The 13,885-nt window shown below is 28.7% G+C and overlaps 3 protein-coding genes across 3 annotated transcripts in view; 1 reads left to right on the top strand and 2 right to left on the bottom strand.

Moving 5' to 3' along the window:
• Positions 1–1,011: 1,011 nt before the first annotated feature.
• On the bottom strand, positions 1,012–5,699 carry LOC123292669 (chromosome partition protein Smc). Its single transcript, XM_044873382.1, has 9 exons — positions 5,594–5,699; positions 5,457–5,529; positions 5,218–5,385; positions 4,829–4,931; positions 3,862–4,152; positions 3,262–3,563; positions 2,234–2,502; positions 1,590–1,694; positions 1,012–1,180 (listed from the first exon to the last, which is right to left on the bottom strand). The coding sequence occupies exons 1-9, from the start codon at positions 5,626–5,628 to the stop codon at positions 1,012–1,014; spliced, it is 1,515 nt and encodes a 504-aa protein (XP_044729317.1). The 5' UTR covers positions 5,629–5,699.
• Positions 5,700–6,995: 1,296 nt separating this feature from the next.
• LOC123292668 (histone deacetylase 11) lies at positions 6,996–10,983 on the top strand. Its single transcript, XM_044873381.1, has 6 exons — positions 6,996–7,153; positions 7,220–7,330; positions 8,430–8,732; positions 9,833–9,999; positions 10,079–10,187; positions 10,813–10,983. Exons 1-6 carry the CDS (start codon positions 7,031–7,033, stop codon positions 10,981–10,983), a joined length of 984 nt encoding a protein of 327 aa, XP_044729316.1. The 5' UTR covers positions 6,996–7,030.
• Positions 10,984–11,256: 273 nt separating this feature from the next.
• Positions 11,257–13,885, bottom strand: part of LOC123292667 (transient receptor potential cation channel subfamily V member 5) — a 39,929-nt gene continuing 37,300 nt past the window's right edge. The window contains exons 19-23 of the mRNA XM_044873380.1: positions 13,157–13,320; positions 12,592–12,832; positions 12,270–12,497; positions 11,875–11,981; positions 11,257–11,398 (exon numbers count right to left, since the gene is read on the bottom strand). Of these exons, the coding sequence (XP_044729315.1) occupies positions 11,257–11,398; positions 11,875–11,981; positions 12,270–12,497; positions 12,592–12,832; positions 13,157–13,320 (882 nt within the window). The remainder of the gene's footprint in view (positions 11,399–11,874; positions 11,982–12,269; positions 12,498–12,591; positions 12,833–13,156; positions 13,321–13,885) is intronic.

Here is a 13,885-nt window from a genome sequence, read left to right as displayed (position 1 = left end):
AAATAATTCATAAACGAAGTTTAATCCTTTCAATTTCATGACATTTCTCAAGAATGTCAACAACAAAAAATTTTAATTATTATTTTCTTGTATACTTGCTATACCTGTTAAAATGAATTCGAAATAATATGAAAGTGTTGTAATTAACAATGTTTATTAACTTTCGTTGAAAAATAATAATTTTATTATATTTATTGTTTCAAATTTTACTGTCTTAAGTGTTTAAATGTTAAGAAATTATAAATACTTGGTAAGTAATTTACCCAATCTATTTAATTTTTTAATTCCTGGCAAAAAAATGGAAAAACATTTTCTAATCTCCGGGTGGAAAGTGTAAACTTTCGTCCCGCTGTGCTAAACGAAGCTGCAGCTTTCCGCCTCCGTCGAGCAGAAAAATAGTATACACACCACGGGAGGAAGTAAAGAATGTCTCAGATATCATGTTTGTCACCCTCGACTTCGCTTCGGTCAACAATGAACATGAGATCTGAGGCATTCTTTAATTTTCCTCCCTATCTGTGTAATATAACTATTGTTGATGATCGTAGGACCAAAAAATTCGTAATCCAGGTGTGTCCATAAGTTTCTTATGCAAATAAAACCCTGAGAACACTGGTTTTAATGTTTTTTGGAGCACAAGTTATGAATTTTTTTTGTTGTTGAAAGGGACAAAAATCTTTGCCAAAGTTTTGTGCCTTATTTAGTTATGGCCGTATTTTAACTGTTTATGGACAAAATATGAGCACATCTGTACTAAATTTCTATCTTGCACAAAAAATGTAAAGAAAAGATTTGTCGAAATAGGTAAGTAAAAATTATGGGGCTATCTTTTTCTGACTAGACACAGATGGAGTTTTCTTTATTGCTTATGAAATTCCCCTAAAATTAACGAATTTCTGGAATTCGAACTGTCGAATTGAATATATAACTAGAATTTGTATTAAAAAATTTTATGTTTATTTACAAAAAAAAAACCACAAAATATCACAATTTACATCACAAATTCGTTTTTTATTGTATATTTTTTAGATCTGAAACATATTGTGCAACTAGTTCTCTTGATGATATCAATTCTTTTTTTAAATATTCATTGGTCTGTTTCAGTTCTTTATTATCACTTACCAGTTTGACCAACTGTGTTTTAAACTTTAAAATAATATCATTAACTTCTTGTTTCCACCTTAAACAAAATTTTACATATTTCAAAATATAATAAAGATAGTAAGCGGCAAATGTAAGACATAGGTTGTATTTTGGAGTACCACAACAAAATTTGGTACAGGTATTAAACGGACTCTACTCTTCGATTCATGATCGCTTTTTTCTGCTTCAAAAAAAACTTTCACAAACATTTCAGAAAGTTTACGACTTCCGCTTACAAGATCATTCATACATTAGAAGGGATAATAATGTTTCACGCTATTTAGTTCTTGCGACAAAAGTCGATAACATTCACGGAAACCTTCAAATATTGAAAATGCAAGAACCACCAAAACGATCATGTCTTTATATATTATTTCAAGAGGTACTTTATTACAAAAAATTTTCTCTATAATTTCTATAATAATTTTTATCAAATAATATCTTACTTATGATTTAAACTCGAATGTAATTTAATTTGCGATTCCAGATATTTAGATTTTAAACATTTTGCCTCATCAATGACTGTATATTGCGCACATAACTGTTCATACCTTAAAAATAAAAGGTTTTTGTTTTAGTAAGAATACCTTAGATAAACTTGTATGCAGCTGAACACAAAAACGCACCAATGAAAAAAAAACTAGGTTTTTTCATAGTGGATAAAAATTTCTGTATAGTTAACAAAAATAATAGATTAATTATTTCAATGTAGGTATTTATCCTTGGTTATGATAACTAGGTTCCCATACAGTTTGGCAACCATCTCGTTAACCATTAAAAACATATGAAGTAAGGATTGTTTTTATGGACATTCTTATGTATCAAATAAAGAAGGAATATACTGGGTGTGATGCACGATGCATTGTATGTGTACAATTACAGATCAAATCGATATGATTACGCACGCATCACACATAATACATTGTCTGAAGATTATACATAAAATCGTCCATAAAAACTCTTCTTATTTCATATATTTCAAATGGTTAACGAAATGCTTGCTAAACTGTATAAAATTTACTACAACACAATCAAAATGTATTGGTGCTGTTTTTGTCAAACTGCCTGTATTGTTGTATCCACTGCCTACATTTCGCACTTTGATTTGATCCTTTTCAATTCTTCTTGTAAAACGGTTAGTTGGTCGTTATATAATTTAGCATCATCAACAGTTTTAGCAAAATTTTTGTTTATACAATTTAATTCGTCTCGCATGAAAATTATACGATTTTCTAACTTTTTTACTTCCATCTCTCGTATTTGAATATCACGTTCATATTCGCGTGTCATTTTATCCATATCATGTTTAAAGCTTTCAATTTCGTTTACTAGTTGATTATTTTTTCGTTCGGATAATACCTGGGAAATAAATATTACAACATTCTATTAGTAGCTGTTATTATATTCGAATATCAGGTTATAATGATTTAATCGAAAGAAAAAATAATATAAATTATATTGGAAGATGAACAATTTACAAAGGAGTTGTTCAATATTTTAGGTAGGTATTTGAGGTCCCGTGAAAATTGGTGTATTATTTTTTGTCTGTCCTCAAAAGTTTTACCTACTTTTAGGTTAAAAGCCTTAAGCTTGGCTATTTTTAAATAATTACTGAAAAAGCCCCTGTAATAATACGTTTTATCTGATTATAAATTATATACTATCATGGAGGCCACATTAATGGAAAAGTTGGAAATGCCAAGGAATTCAAATTCTACTAGAAGAGTCGGGGAAATGTCTGCAGAGAATTCCGTGAAAAGGAATTTTATCATTTTCGTAGCAAATTTATACAAATATAATTTTATTTTCCTATTCGAATTATTTTAAAAAACGGGCACAAGTTATCGTAATATTTTGAGCTATATTTAGTGTGAAAATTTTTCATGCTCGTTATCTGTATAATTTTCGACCCGTTTCCTTTCAAAAGTACTAATTTGGTCAGGGAATTTTTGAACTATGCAACTAGAAAACATAAAAAATATATTTAGATTTATATTTTTTCGAAATTTATGAAAATTTTAAAACTATGTGCCAGAATTTTAAGCCGAAATAAATAATTTAACTTTATTGTATTGTATCTATTCCGCTAGAAAAATATGCTATTCGAAAATTACGTACAAGTTTGTTTAATGTTGTGTCTAATTTGCTTTCAAGGTTTCTTATTTTCTCTTCATATTCATCAACTTGATTATTATTTCGGAATGTTTCCAATTGTTGTTTTAACGACTCGTTTTGTACGGTAAGGTTACTAATTTGATCACATTTATCGTGATAATTATCTTCTAATTGCTTAAACTCTGTTAACATTTTATTTAATTTTGATGTGTACTCATTTGTTATTATTTCACTTTCTTCCTTGACTTTTCGTCCAGCTTCTTCAATAATTTGATCTAAAGTTTGCTTTAAATTGACAATTTCATCTGAAACAAGATAAATAAACACATGCAAATATTTACGAGAAGATCTTGCAATGAAGTTCCGTGGAGACAATCAATAACAATTTAGACAAATTCGACTCTAAAATGTTCCAAATAATTCCACAAAAATTTACTATTATATTCAATTAAATACTCGCTTTATATTTGTTTATTTGTTGTTGAAGAATGTTGTTGTGAGAAGTACCGAAGACGGTACATCATTGCTCATAAATGGGAAGCGGAAAACTAATATTCTATGTGGGCGAATCGAAAACTCATAATGAAATCAAAATCTATTTACCTTTAAGCTGCTTTTCATTTTTAATATGATTTTCGTTCTCTTTCGTTAGTAAATTAATCTGTTCTATATTAGATATGTCATTTCCTTCCACTTGAAACAAATGATCCTGGCAAGAATTCAATGCAAGTTGTAATTCATCTCGACATTTTGTCATACAAGATAGTTTTTCTTCTAAATCAGTTACTTCATCTTGTAATTTATCCACTTGGTTTAATGACGTTTTATTACTTTTTAAACTATTTTCATAATCTTTTCGCAGCTCTTCAATGATTTTCTTATAATCATAATGCTCTGCCTCATACCTTACAATTGTTAATTTTAATTTCGTCTCTAAATCTTTAATTGTTTTTTCATAATTGGATATCTAAAATAAATTTAAATTTAATTAATTTTATTTCGAAGTGTTAGAAAAATATTAAAATTATGTAATGTAATGTTTGATCAAGACATAAAAATAAATATTGCGATATTTATTAAAGAGCCTTTATTAAAATCTAAAAATCAAAGAACTAAAATGAACGGAAAATGGCTAAACCCAAAATGTCAACATTTTAATTCTATTTGGATTGAAGTTATGCCAGATATCGAATATTTTCAATATCTTTGCTTACAAGGAAATACAAAGCAGGGCGTGCACAACTTGATGTTATAACAGCCCTAAAAACAGCGAGGATAAAATGAAGTAAATTTTATTTTCCACAACTTTGCTTATAATAAAAAATCCAACTTAACAAACGTTAATCGAGAAATGCTTACAATTACAAACGATTATTATCGATACCTAGCTTATTAATAATATGTCAGATCCAAAAACTGCAAAGGAACTTCTTAGAATTTTATCGTCCGTTTCACTCTACTCTTTTCATATGATAGTTTTGGGACACTCCATATCATTATGGAAACGTGAAAAGAAATTAGGTAGGTGCATATGACTAACTTAAAACAAGTTTTAAATGAAAATTTATACCTACAATTTCAGGGTCTACTTTATTTGGATCATTTAATTGACTCTCTAAGTTATCAACTTCCTTTTGAGTTTCATGCCATAAATTAATTGCAATTTCTTTTTCCTAAAAAATATACAACGCAGCGTATAAATTATATAAGTTTCCATAAATATTCTTATTATTGATACAGTAAAACTTCAATAAGTTAATTTGAATTTTAAACGAAACGTTAAAAAAAATTAAGTATAAAAAAGGTTTAAACTTTAAGGCTCATATTATGTAGGTACGTATCGAGGTATCGTACGGTATTAAGAGATTAATATTCAATGCTCAAATTATTCATATTTTTCAGTTAAGAAAGTTAAGTTATCGATGTTCTACACTGAATTATGTTTTCTATCAATAAAACCTTGTTTATTAGTTGAATTTGTTCTTTAAGATTATTCACTTCATCGGAAGGGGTAGTACTAAAATTGATCGATGCTTTAACACATAGTGCATTCTTTAATTGCATATTTAATTCGTTATTTTCCTCGATGACAGTTTGTACTTCTCGGCGAATATCACATTGTTCAGCCTGCAAAGACGTGGAACAAATATTATGTATTTAAAACGCTGAAATAATATTCAATTCTAAGCATGGTAAACCTTATAATATTCAATTTGTTCTTTAAGCCCTTTTATTAAATTTTCATACTCAGCAACTATTGGTGATATTTTTCTGAAAACATAATTGCAATTTGAAAAAATTATCAATATTTCAAATATTAAATAATTTAATTTACGCTAAATCTAAAGGCACTTGAATGTTTGGTTCCATATTTGAAATAATTGTGTGGATAATTTATTCAAAATTTACTGAAATATTTATGCTAAACCATTCCAAAAATATTATCTGATTTGTTTGTTTACGTTTTTAATCGTTGTCATAGTGACGGTGACAGTTCGATTATACAGGTGAGGAAAAAATATTTTGGCTATATAATAACAATAAGTTAAAAAAGGATACAAAGCGAGAAGTAATTGTACCAACAAAGATAGCCATATAATATATTTGGTGCTATGAAGGGTAGATACTACCCTCCATAATATTAAGTACTCTTTTAACGTTTAAAAATAATTGAAAACCTAACCTCATCTGTCAAATTAAAAAAAGCGATTCCAATACGTAATTAAAATTACAATTATTTATCTTGCCTATTATTTTATAATTACCAAAATAATGGGCCCGAGGACCACTACATTTTTTAGCACGAAGAATTTTTAGGGATCGGTGCCAAAATTGGATTTTTAATTTTGTTCGATTTAAGTTACCGAAACTGAATTTCAGTTTTAAACTGACTTTAAACATGCTTTAAACACAAAATAACGATTCCTTTAAAAAAATAAATAAACAGCAACCCCCACCGCGGTTTTACAGGTTTCAACGCAACAAGTTTTTTGAAATGAATCATATTTCGATCTTTGGATCAATTCATTTGAAGTGGAATAATAAGGCCAAGGATTAAATTTTTTTAAATTCCTTTTTTGGCGGTTACTTACATTGTAGGTACTTAAAATCTAAAATCTGAGGTTCACGTTTCTATCATGAGTAATATTTGCTCTACAGGAGAAAGCCGCTTATACAGGGTGGACCATTGACATCAGATTGGACCTAGTTTTCCGGGTTGCTTTAATAGCAGTCAATTTTGATCCTAAAAGGTAAGACATAGAATAACGCAAATTAGAAAGTTGATCCTCGTTGTTAAAATCGTTGTAACCGCTGATCGGGTTAGATCTTGACTAATCATATAAACTATATATTATCTTTTATCAAAATTTCAAGCTTGTCACTGCTACTTAAATGCTTCTTTTCAATGATTTTCTAAAAATTTTGCAAGAGAATTTCCGGAGAAAAATATTGACTTACCTATTTCTATAAGCTTACCTTATATGTTATAGAAGACCTTTTCTAACTCATTATTAAAGCTATAGTTAATATATTTTTATCCCAACTGGTATTACTGGTACTACTCTTTACTTGTATTCCTTCTAAAATCAATAATATAGCAATATAGCTTTGTATATGTAAAATTGAAAAAGCTTTAGAAGATACACTGAACTGTGAAAGTAGCAATATAAAAAACAAAATTTTCATTTCGTTTTAAGTATATGTTTATAAAAATAAATTTTTAGGAAATGTATCACTAATTTTTTTTATAAATACGTTTAAAAAAGCTAAAATGTATTTCGATATTGAAGATAATCAATTGCCAATAATTTATCGAAAAGAATATAATGTACATTTTTGTGGTATGGAAAAGTTGCATCCGTTTGATGCAAGAAAATGGGGACATGTTTTTAAGGTACCAAATTTTGGTATCTTGAATTTAGGACACTGAATAATTAATTTAAATGTTCTTTTCTTGTAGTTGTTAAAATTAAGTGAATTTGTTGATGAAAATACCGTAACAAAGCCAAATGAAGCAACTACAGAATATTTATTATTGGTTCATTCGAAAAAATATATCAATAGTTTAAAAGTAAACATTTTTATTTTTTATAAATGGTATTTATAGTCATTTTTGTCCACTCCACTATACTACCACTACATTCTATTAGTTTGCACAAATTTCCTGAATGCGAAGTTCGTAATTGGAACGTCGAAAACCACACAGAAGAAAGTTATTCGAGAAGTTTCGAGGGACATAAAAAATTCAATTCTTGGATGAATAATTTTTACCCAGATTCTTTGGTTTATTTAAAACGAAAAAGGTCTGTTGTAAAATGTTTCTAAAACCTCTAGTTTTCGCGGGAAAAAATCACAAATGTTGAAAAAATATTTTTCTTTCGAGCCTAACTAGAATGGTGTTGATTGAGTAGATTTTATTGGTAAGAAAATAGCCGCAATGAATGGTTGAAATATGAACATTTCTAGACTTTACAATTTTTTTTCACGCAAATTAAAAGTTTAAAAATTTTATAAAATACTTTTTATTTCCTTAAACATGCCAACGAATGCTTTGAAAATTTTTATCAAAATAATCGAAAATTTCGAAAGGCTTTCGCTCCTCGAAAATTTCCAAAATGTTAGAGATTCGGATTCAGTTGGCAAAAATATTTTAAGAAAGTATTAAACCGGCCATTTCAATCGGCAACAAGGAATTTTCTAGCGCAAAAATTATATATGTATCAAGAGCTCATTAATGAATTAAATTTTAATTTCCCTAATTGCATACTAGACTCAGCAAAATCCGTCAATGAGCATGATTATTTTTTGCATGGAAAATTTTTGTAGGATCCCGTTTAAAACATGCTCCTGAACGTAAAAGTGCAGGTAGCCGGTGGGTAACCCGGTAGGATATTATTTAAAATTTTCTTTAAACAAATTAAAAATATTAACCGAATTGCTTCCGAAAGTTTCCTACACTTCAAGCCCCTCCCCCCTCATAAAGTGATGGGAACATTTTTATCTCGAGTAACATAGGTATGCGTCATCATCTCTTAAGCAGCAGCCAAGAACAAACTGCGTTAGAAACCTTTCTGCGCTTTTCTGTCAGTTCTCTTTACGCTAATTAAATATTTTGTAAACATTATGATATTTAGATATTTTGTGTATTTTATTATAAAAAATTGTTTCAGTGTAGTTTTAATGTTGCCAAAATAGCTGAGATTCCACCATTGATGTTAGTACCTAATTTTTTTGTACAACATGGATATTTGAAACCAATGCGTTATCAAACTGGTGGATCCATATTGGCTGGTAAATTGGCATTGGATAAAGGATGGGCAATTAATTTAGGTGGTGGATTTCATCATTGCTCATCTGACAAAGGTCAAGGTTTTTGTCCCTATGCTGATATATCATTACTTGTTAAATATTTATTTGAATATAAATCTGATGTTGTAAAAAAAGTAATGATTGTGGATTTAGATGCCCATCAGGTAACCAAAATATAGAAACAGTATGTAATTATAATTTTGGAAAAGAAAAATTTTACAGGAGCTATGGTGACGTTCTCTGTTTGATTCAGTAAAGGAGTATTTAAGCATAATTTGAAAAGAGCATTGATTTGAGATGTTATCTTGACAGTAAAGATTCAAACTAATTGGGGCGGAACTATATCGGCGAAAATAAAGATTCAAAGTATAGGCGTGTAGGAAATATTTTTCTATATTAAGTATAAAAAAATAGTTACTTTATCCAACGAGACAAGCATTTGTTTAGGAAGACTTTAAAAGGAACTTATAAATTTCATTCTTTATTCTCTTTAGTTTTACCCAAAGAAAGCATCGATTTCTCCTCTTCTTTCCAAATATCTTGATCAAATATAAAAACTGTTTTATTAGTTTAATTTTTTTTAATGAAAATTATTCATGATACCTAACGTACGGCAATCGTAGAAGACAGACTTCTAAAACATAATAAGTAGGAATTGTACTACGTTCTGCTGCTAGGCTTTTTTATGGACATGATCCATGAAACTTAACAATTGTACGGAGATAGACAATATAAAAAATGCTAAGAAAAAAAAATTGTTCAACGCTATCCTGGCCAAGTTATATTCTAGAATTTAATCATTACAATAGATATGAAGTAAAAAATCTGCTCCTCAAATATAAAAAAATAATTATTGATAACTGACGCAAATTTAAGAAATTAGATCGTGGGGCGGTGAGGGTGCTTTGTTAAATGATTAATACGTACTGGAAACTTCGTGAGAGGCTTCTTTTTTGAGAGTCTATAACCAAACTTCGCAGCAGGGAATTTGTCTACCACTTCGAACATGCCGTACTTAAGTACTCTTGATTTTGAAGTCATACATGGTTCACTTTTGCTGAATTTTTAATAATTATTAATTACACTTTCGAAAAAAGTCGTGGAGAAAAGTTTGGTAGACTTCTAAAGAAAGCCACTCACGAATTTTCAAGTATGTACCAATCATTTAACAAAGTACCCTTTTTGTCCCACGGTGTAGCTTTTTCCGAAATTTAATGAAATTGTGCTTTTTATTTGGTTAACTTGTTTAATTTAATATTTTTAGGGTAATGGGCATGAACGTGATTTTATGAAAAATAAAAAAGTGTTCATATTAGATATTTATAATAAAGATATTTATCCACATGATTATGAGGCTGCTGCTGGAATAAGCTGTCGAATTCCTTTGTATAGTTTTACTGAAGATGAAGAATATTTAACTAAAGTTCAATTGTAAGTTGTTAATTAAGCAAAATGGTATCTTATAGGCTAGTTTGCGAAATATTAATTACTTTATTTAATTTCATTCTAGCCATTTGGATAAATCATTAAAATTATTTAAACCTGATTTAGTCGTGTACAATGCTGGAACTGATATTTTGAAAGGAGATCGTTTAGGTCTTTTATCAATTTCATCAGAGGTAACAACAAATTTATAAGTAATACTTAATTTAAATTGAAAATCTTTAAAAAAAACTGTTCTCATTTAGTGAGAATAATTCCAAACTGTCGTGGTAAAATAGTTCATAATGAAGCTTTATATATTAAAAGAAAGTCATTGACAAAACAATATATAAAAACAAATGGGAGGAAGGTTGCAAGGATTGTAAAAAAATTTTTCCTTTATTGCTATTTATTTGAACAATTAAAGCATTAATAAAGTATAATAAAAATGTAAATAACGTATAAACTGTTGAGATCGCTGAACTTATTTAAATTATCATGTATGAGGGACTTATGTAAAGTACTAGCTTAATACCCGCCCGCTTCACTGGGCTCAACAGTAAAAACCACCGTTTTATAGCCTCCACCTCTCTTGATCACTCATTTCACTGAGTATATCAGAAAAGATGGCCATGAATTGTTTTACATTTACTATTTTAAATTTGTTACAGAAATCTGTAATTTATAGTTCAAAATGTTGATCATAGATGGAACAGTCAAGTTTCAAATTTAATTTGTTTAATTTTTCTCTCACAAACTAATATTATCATATTAACAATTATATTAGCATATCAACATAATGATTAATGAATGTCTTTTCAGGGTATTATTCGAAGGGATGAACTCGTTTTTAAGTTAGTTAGATCCGCACATATTCCAATTGCAATGTTAACCAGTGGTGGTTATTTAAAACACACAGCTACAATTATTGCAACATCAATATTAAATTTATATGATAAAAATTTAATAAATAAGCCAATATGTCGTGTTTAATAAGAAAACAAAAAATATTTTTATTTAAAAAAACAAAATGACAAAAAAATTTTTATTTTCTATATTTTATTTCTAAAAAAAATTGTGTACAAAAATTGTTATTTTAATATTAATTAATAAAAATTCAATTATTTATATAAAATAAAATAAAAAAAAATTCTGTTCATTTAAAATTCCCAATCCTCGTGAAAGTTCTATCATCGTTTTCCAGAAAATGTCTTTTGGAATTTAAAAAACGAAAAATTTTATTACTTTTTCTTATAATGCGTTCGTTTATCTACTTGATGCATTAAATTGCTCGAAGAATGCTGGAGTTGGTTTATTTTTATAAACGTATTTATCCAAATACTCTAAATGAGCTTTATGTTCTTGTGCCAACCTCAAATTTTCTTCAGCGATTTGTTTTTCTAATTTTCTGAAAGAATAAAGGATATATTAATATACATTCTTGTTCAACTGCGTAGCAATAATATTTTAATAATAACATCGTTAAAAAGTTTAGGGTTTAAACTTTTTTTTTTTTTTTTGATTAGTTAAAAATGACGAAGTTGTACCTATTTTTAATATAATGCAGAAGTTTTGGCTACTGGAAAATATAAATAAATAGGAATTCAGATAGTAGTTTGAAATTTTAAATTGTTTGTATAAAAAAAGGCATATTCACTTTAGAGCACCGATCAAAATCATTTTATAAAATTTCTTGATTACATCAAAAATGCTGTGATTTGTTTTTAAAAAGTTATTTCTTTAAAATATTTTTCAATTTTTTAAGGTATTTTACTTATGTAAAATTTTTCGAGGGCTCTCTGCTTACGACCAAATTTAACCAGTAAAGTTTACAATAAATAATTTCATATCGTTTTACAGGTATATAGATAGTTATATACTTACTTCCTTTTATATTCATCTTCTTTGTGTAGACCATCAGCGGCTTTTCCAATATTTAGTGAGTACATTTCCCATTCTTCGTTCAATTTCTTTTGTTGTTCTCGCCGTTTCTGTAAATCATATTCATAATTAGCAACAATATTTTTTAAAATGCTCTGTCAACACTTTGCAAATGAAAGTTGTTTCTCTTTAAGGTTTTTTAAGTATAATCAATCAGTTTTCAAAATTCTACAAAACAGAGTCCCTTAAAATTCACTTCTTTAATTAAAAACTAGGTGTAATACTACCCGTGGAAGTTCTAAAACATTTTTGGATCACTCATAAGAAACTAATGCTACAAGTGTTTACAAGTTATATCCGATAGTTTTTAAAGTAGTATGAATTATAACATGATTTACTTGAATTTCTTCAGCCTGCATTTTTTGATAATCATAAATAGCTTTAACTTCAGCTGCAGACATTCCTTTATAATTTGTTGAACTTTTACGACCACCACCAAATGCTGTCGCTCCTACATCTGTACTTTCGGTCATTAAATCACTTAATATTGTATTATACATTTCTGCTTGATTATCTTCCATAGTTTGTTTCTCTTCTTCAATTTTCCGCATATATTGCTCATTTGCCTAAAAATATTGTAGAAATTAATAGAATAAATTTAAACGGCTGTTATTATTAGTTTTACAATTAAGTCGGCAAAATATTGCTTAATAAACTTACCAGTGCCATGTTATAACGTAAATTAGCACAATCTAATTTACGACGACATTCTTTTTCTAAATTCTCTAGCTCTAATGAACGCATATTTCGTGCTTTTAATGCAGCATGATATTCAGCTTCAGCCCGCTTACGGTCTGTATCAGCAGCTTCACGTTCAGCAATTTGCTGTTGTAGGAATGCTCGTTGCTGTTCAATTAACAGTACTTTGCGTTCGTCACTTGATAGATCTTCACCAGCAAATCTTTGGAAAAATAAATTTATTATTGTTATTGTTACAGTTAGGAAATTGGGCGGGTAGAAAAGATATGACTAAAAGGATTATACAAACTAAGCTTTAAATTTTAAATCACGGTCAAAAATGTTAATTCTCAAGACATTTAATCATAAAGTTTTGGAACTTTATAATTTGAAAATAATTTACTTACTATCATAGTTTATGACTAGAAAATCAATGGGTAAATATTACTATTGAATATAATATTGGAAACTTACCCCTACTCCGTGCTACCCTTTATATATAAAAGCTATGCGTAAGTCTAAGATTTAAACAAACTGATGACATTACCTTTGACAAGCAGCCAATCCAAGTCGTGGATCATCATCTTTTAGCCGTGCCGGTAAATCTTTCTTTAAAGCATCTGGATCATATAAATCAAATTCACGTCGTTGTTCTAACTTTTGAAAAGTACGGCGAAAATCATTGACTTCCTTTTCCAAACGTTTTTTCTCCTATATAATCAAATGGTTTTATAATGCTTACTTATATTATAAAGTAACTCTGCCTGTCTGTATTAAAATATGGACCGATTTAAATGAAATTTGGTACAGAGATAATCAAGAGTCTGAGCTGAACCAGCTTCAAGGATTGTTTTGATCTATTCTTATTTTTTAACTTATGGGAGTTGGAAAGGTGGGGGGTGAAAGTGGGGATCAATAATCAAATATTTTTAAATATAACCCAGTTGGGTATCAAATAAAAGAGCATGGATGTCGTGTACATTACAAAATTGTAACCCCGATGCAAGGGGATATGAGGGATGGAGGTGAAATTGGGGATGAACGACCGAATATTTTCAAATAAATCTAAGTCTGAAATCAATTAAAAGGGCATGCTTTGTACATTAAAAATAATGTAAGTTACATAAAAAAGTCAGTTCATCCGTTCAAAAGCTGTTAACTGTTTTATCGGGGGTTTATCATAAAATTTACTAGATGGTCGAATAGATGAGAAGTAATCTATGCAACCATAATGTCCCAAGGCGAAGCATGGCAGAGTACAGCTAGAGCATTTGCC

This window comes from Chrysoperla carnea, chromosome 2 (genome assembly GCF_905475395.1).
Source record: "Chrysoperla carnea chromosome 2, inChrCarn1.1, whole genome shotgun sequence".
Classification (NCBI taxonomy): Eukaryota; Metazoa; Arthropoda; class Insecta; order Neuroptera; family Chrysopidae; genus Chrysoperla; species Chrysoperla carnea.
This window is presented reverse-complemented; position numbering and strand designations above follow the sequence as displayed.

What these genes read in the sequence shown, in the direction of transcription:
- LOC123292669 (XM_044873382.1), bottom strand. Translation starts at nt 5,628, where the DNA reads ATGGAACCAAACATTCAAGTGCCTTTAGATTTAGC. An exon ending in ATCAAATCAAAGTGCGAAAT is followed by an intron (nt 1,695 to 2,233) that starts GTAGGCAGTGGA and finishes TTTATTTTTAAG; the next exon opens with GTATGAACAGTTATGTGCGC. An exon ending in CATTCGAGTTTAAATCATAA is followed by an intron (nt 1,181 to 1,589) that starts GTAAGATATTAT and finishes ATTTTGTTTAAG; the next exon opens with GTGGAAACAAGAAGTTAATG.
- LOC123292668 (XM_044873381.1), top strand. Translation starts at nt 7,031, where the DNA reads ATGTATTTCGATATTGAAGATAATCAATTGCCAATAATTTATCGAAAA. An exon ending in AATGGGGACATGTTTTTAAG is followed by an intron (nt 7,154 to 7,219) that starts GTACCAAATTTT and finishes CTTTTCTTGTAG; the next exon opens with TTGTTAAAATTAAGTGAATT. An exon ending in TATTTAACTAAAGTTCAATT is followed by an intron (nt 10,000 to 10,078) that starts GTAAGTTGTTAA and finishes ATTTCATTCTAG; the next exon opens with CCATTTGGATAAATCATTAA.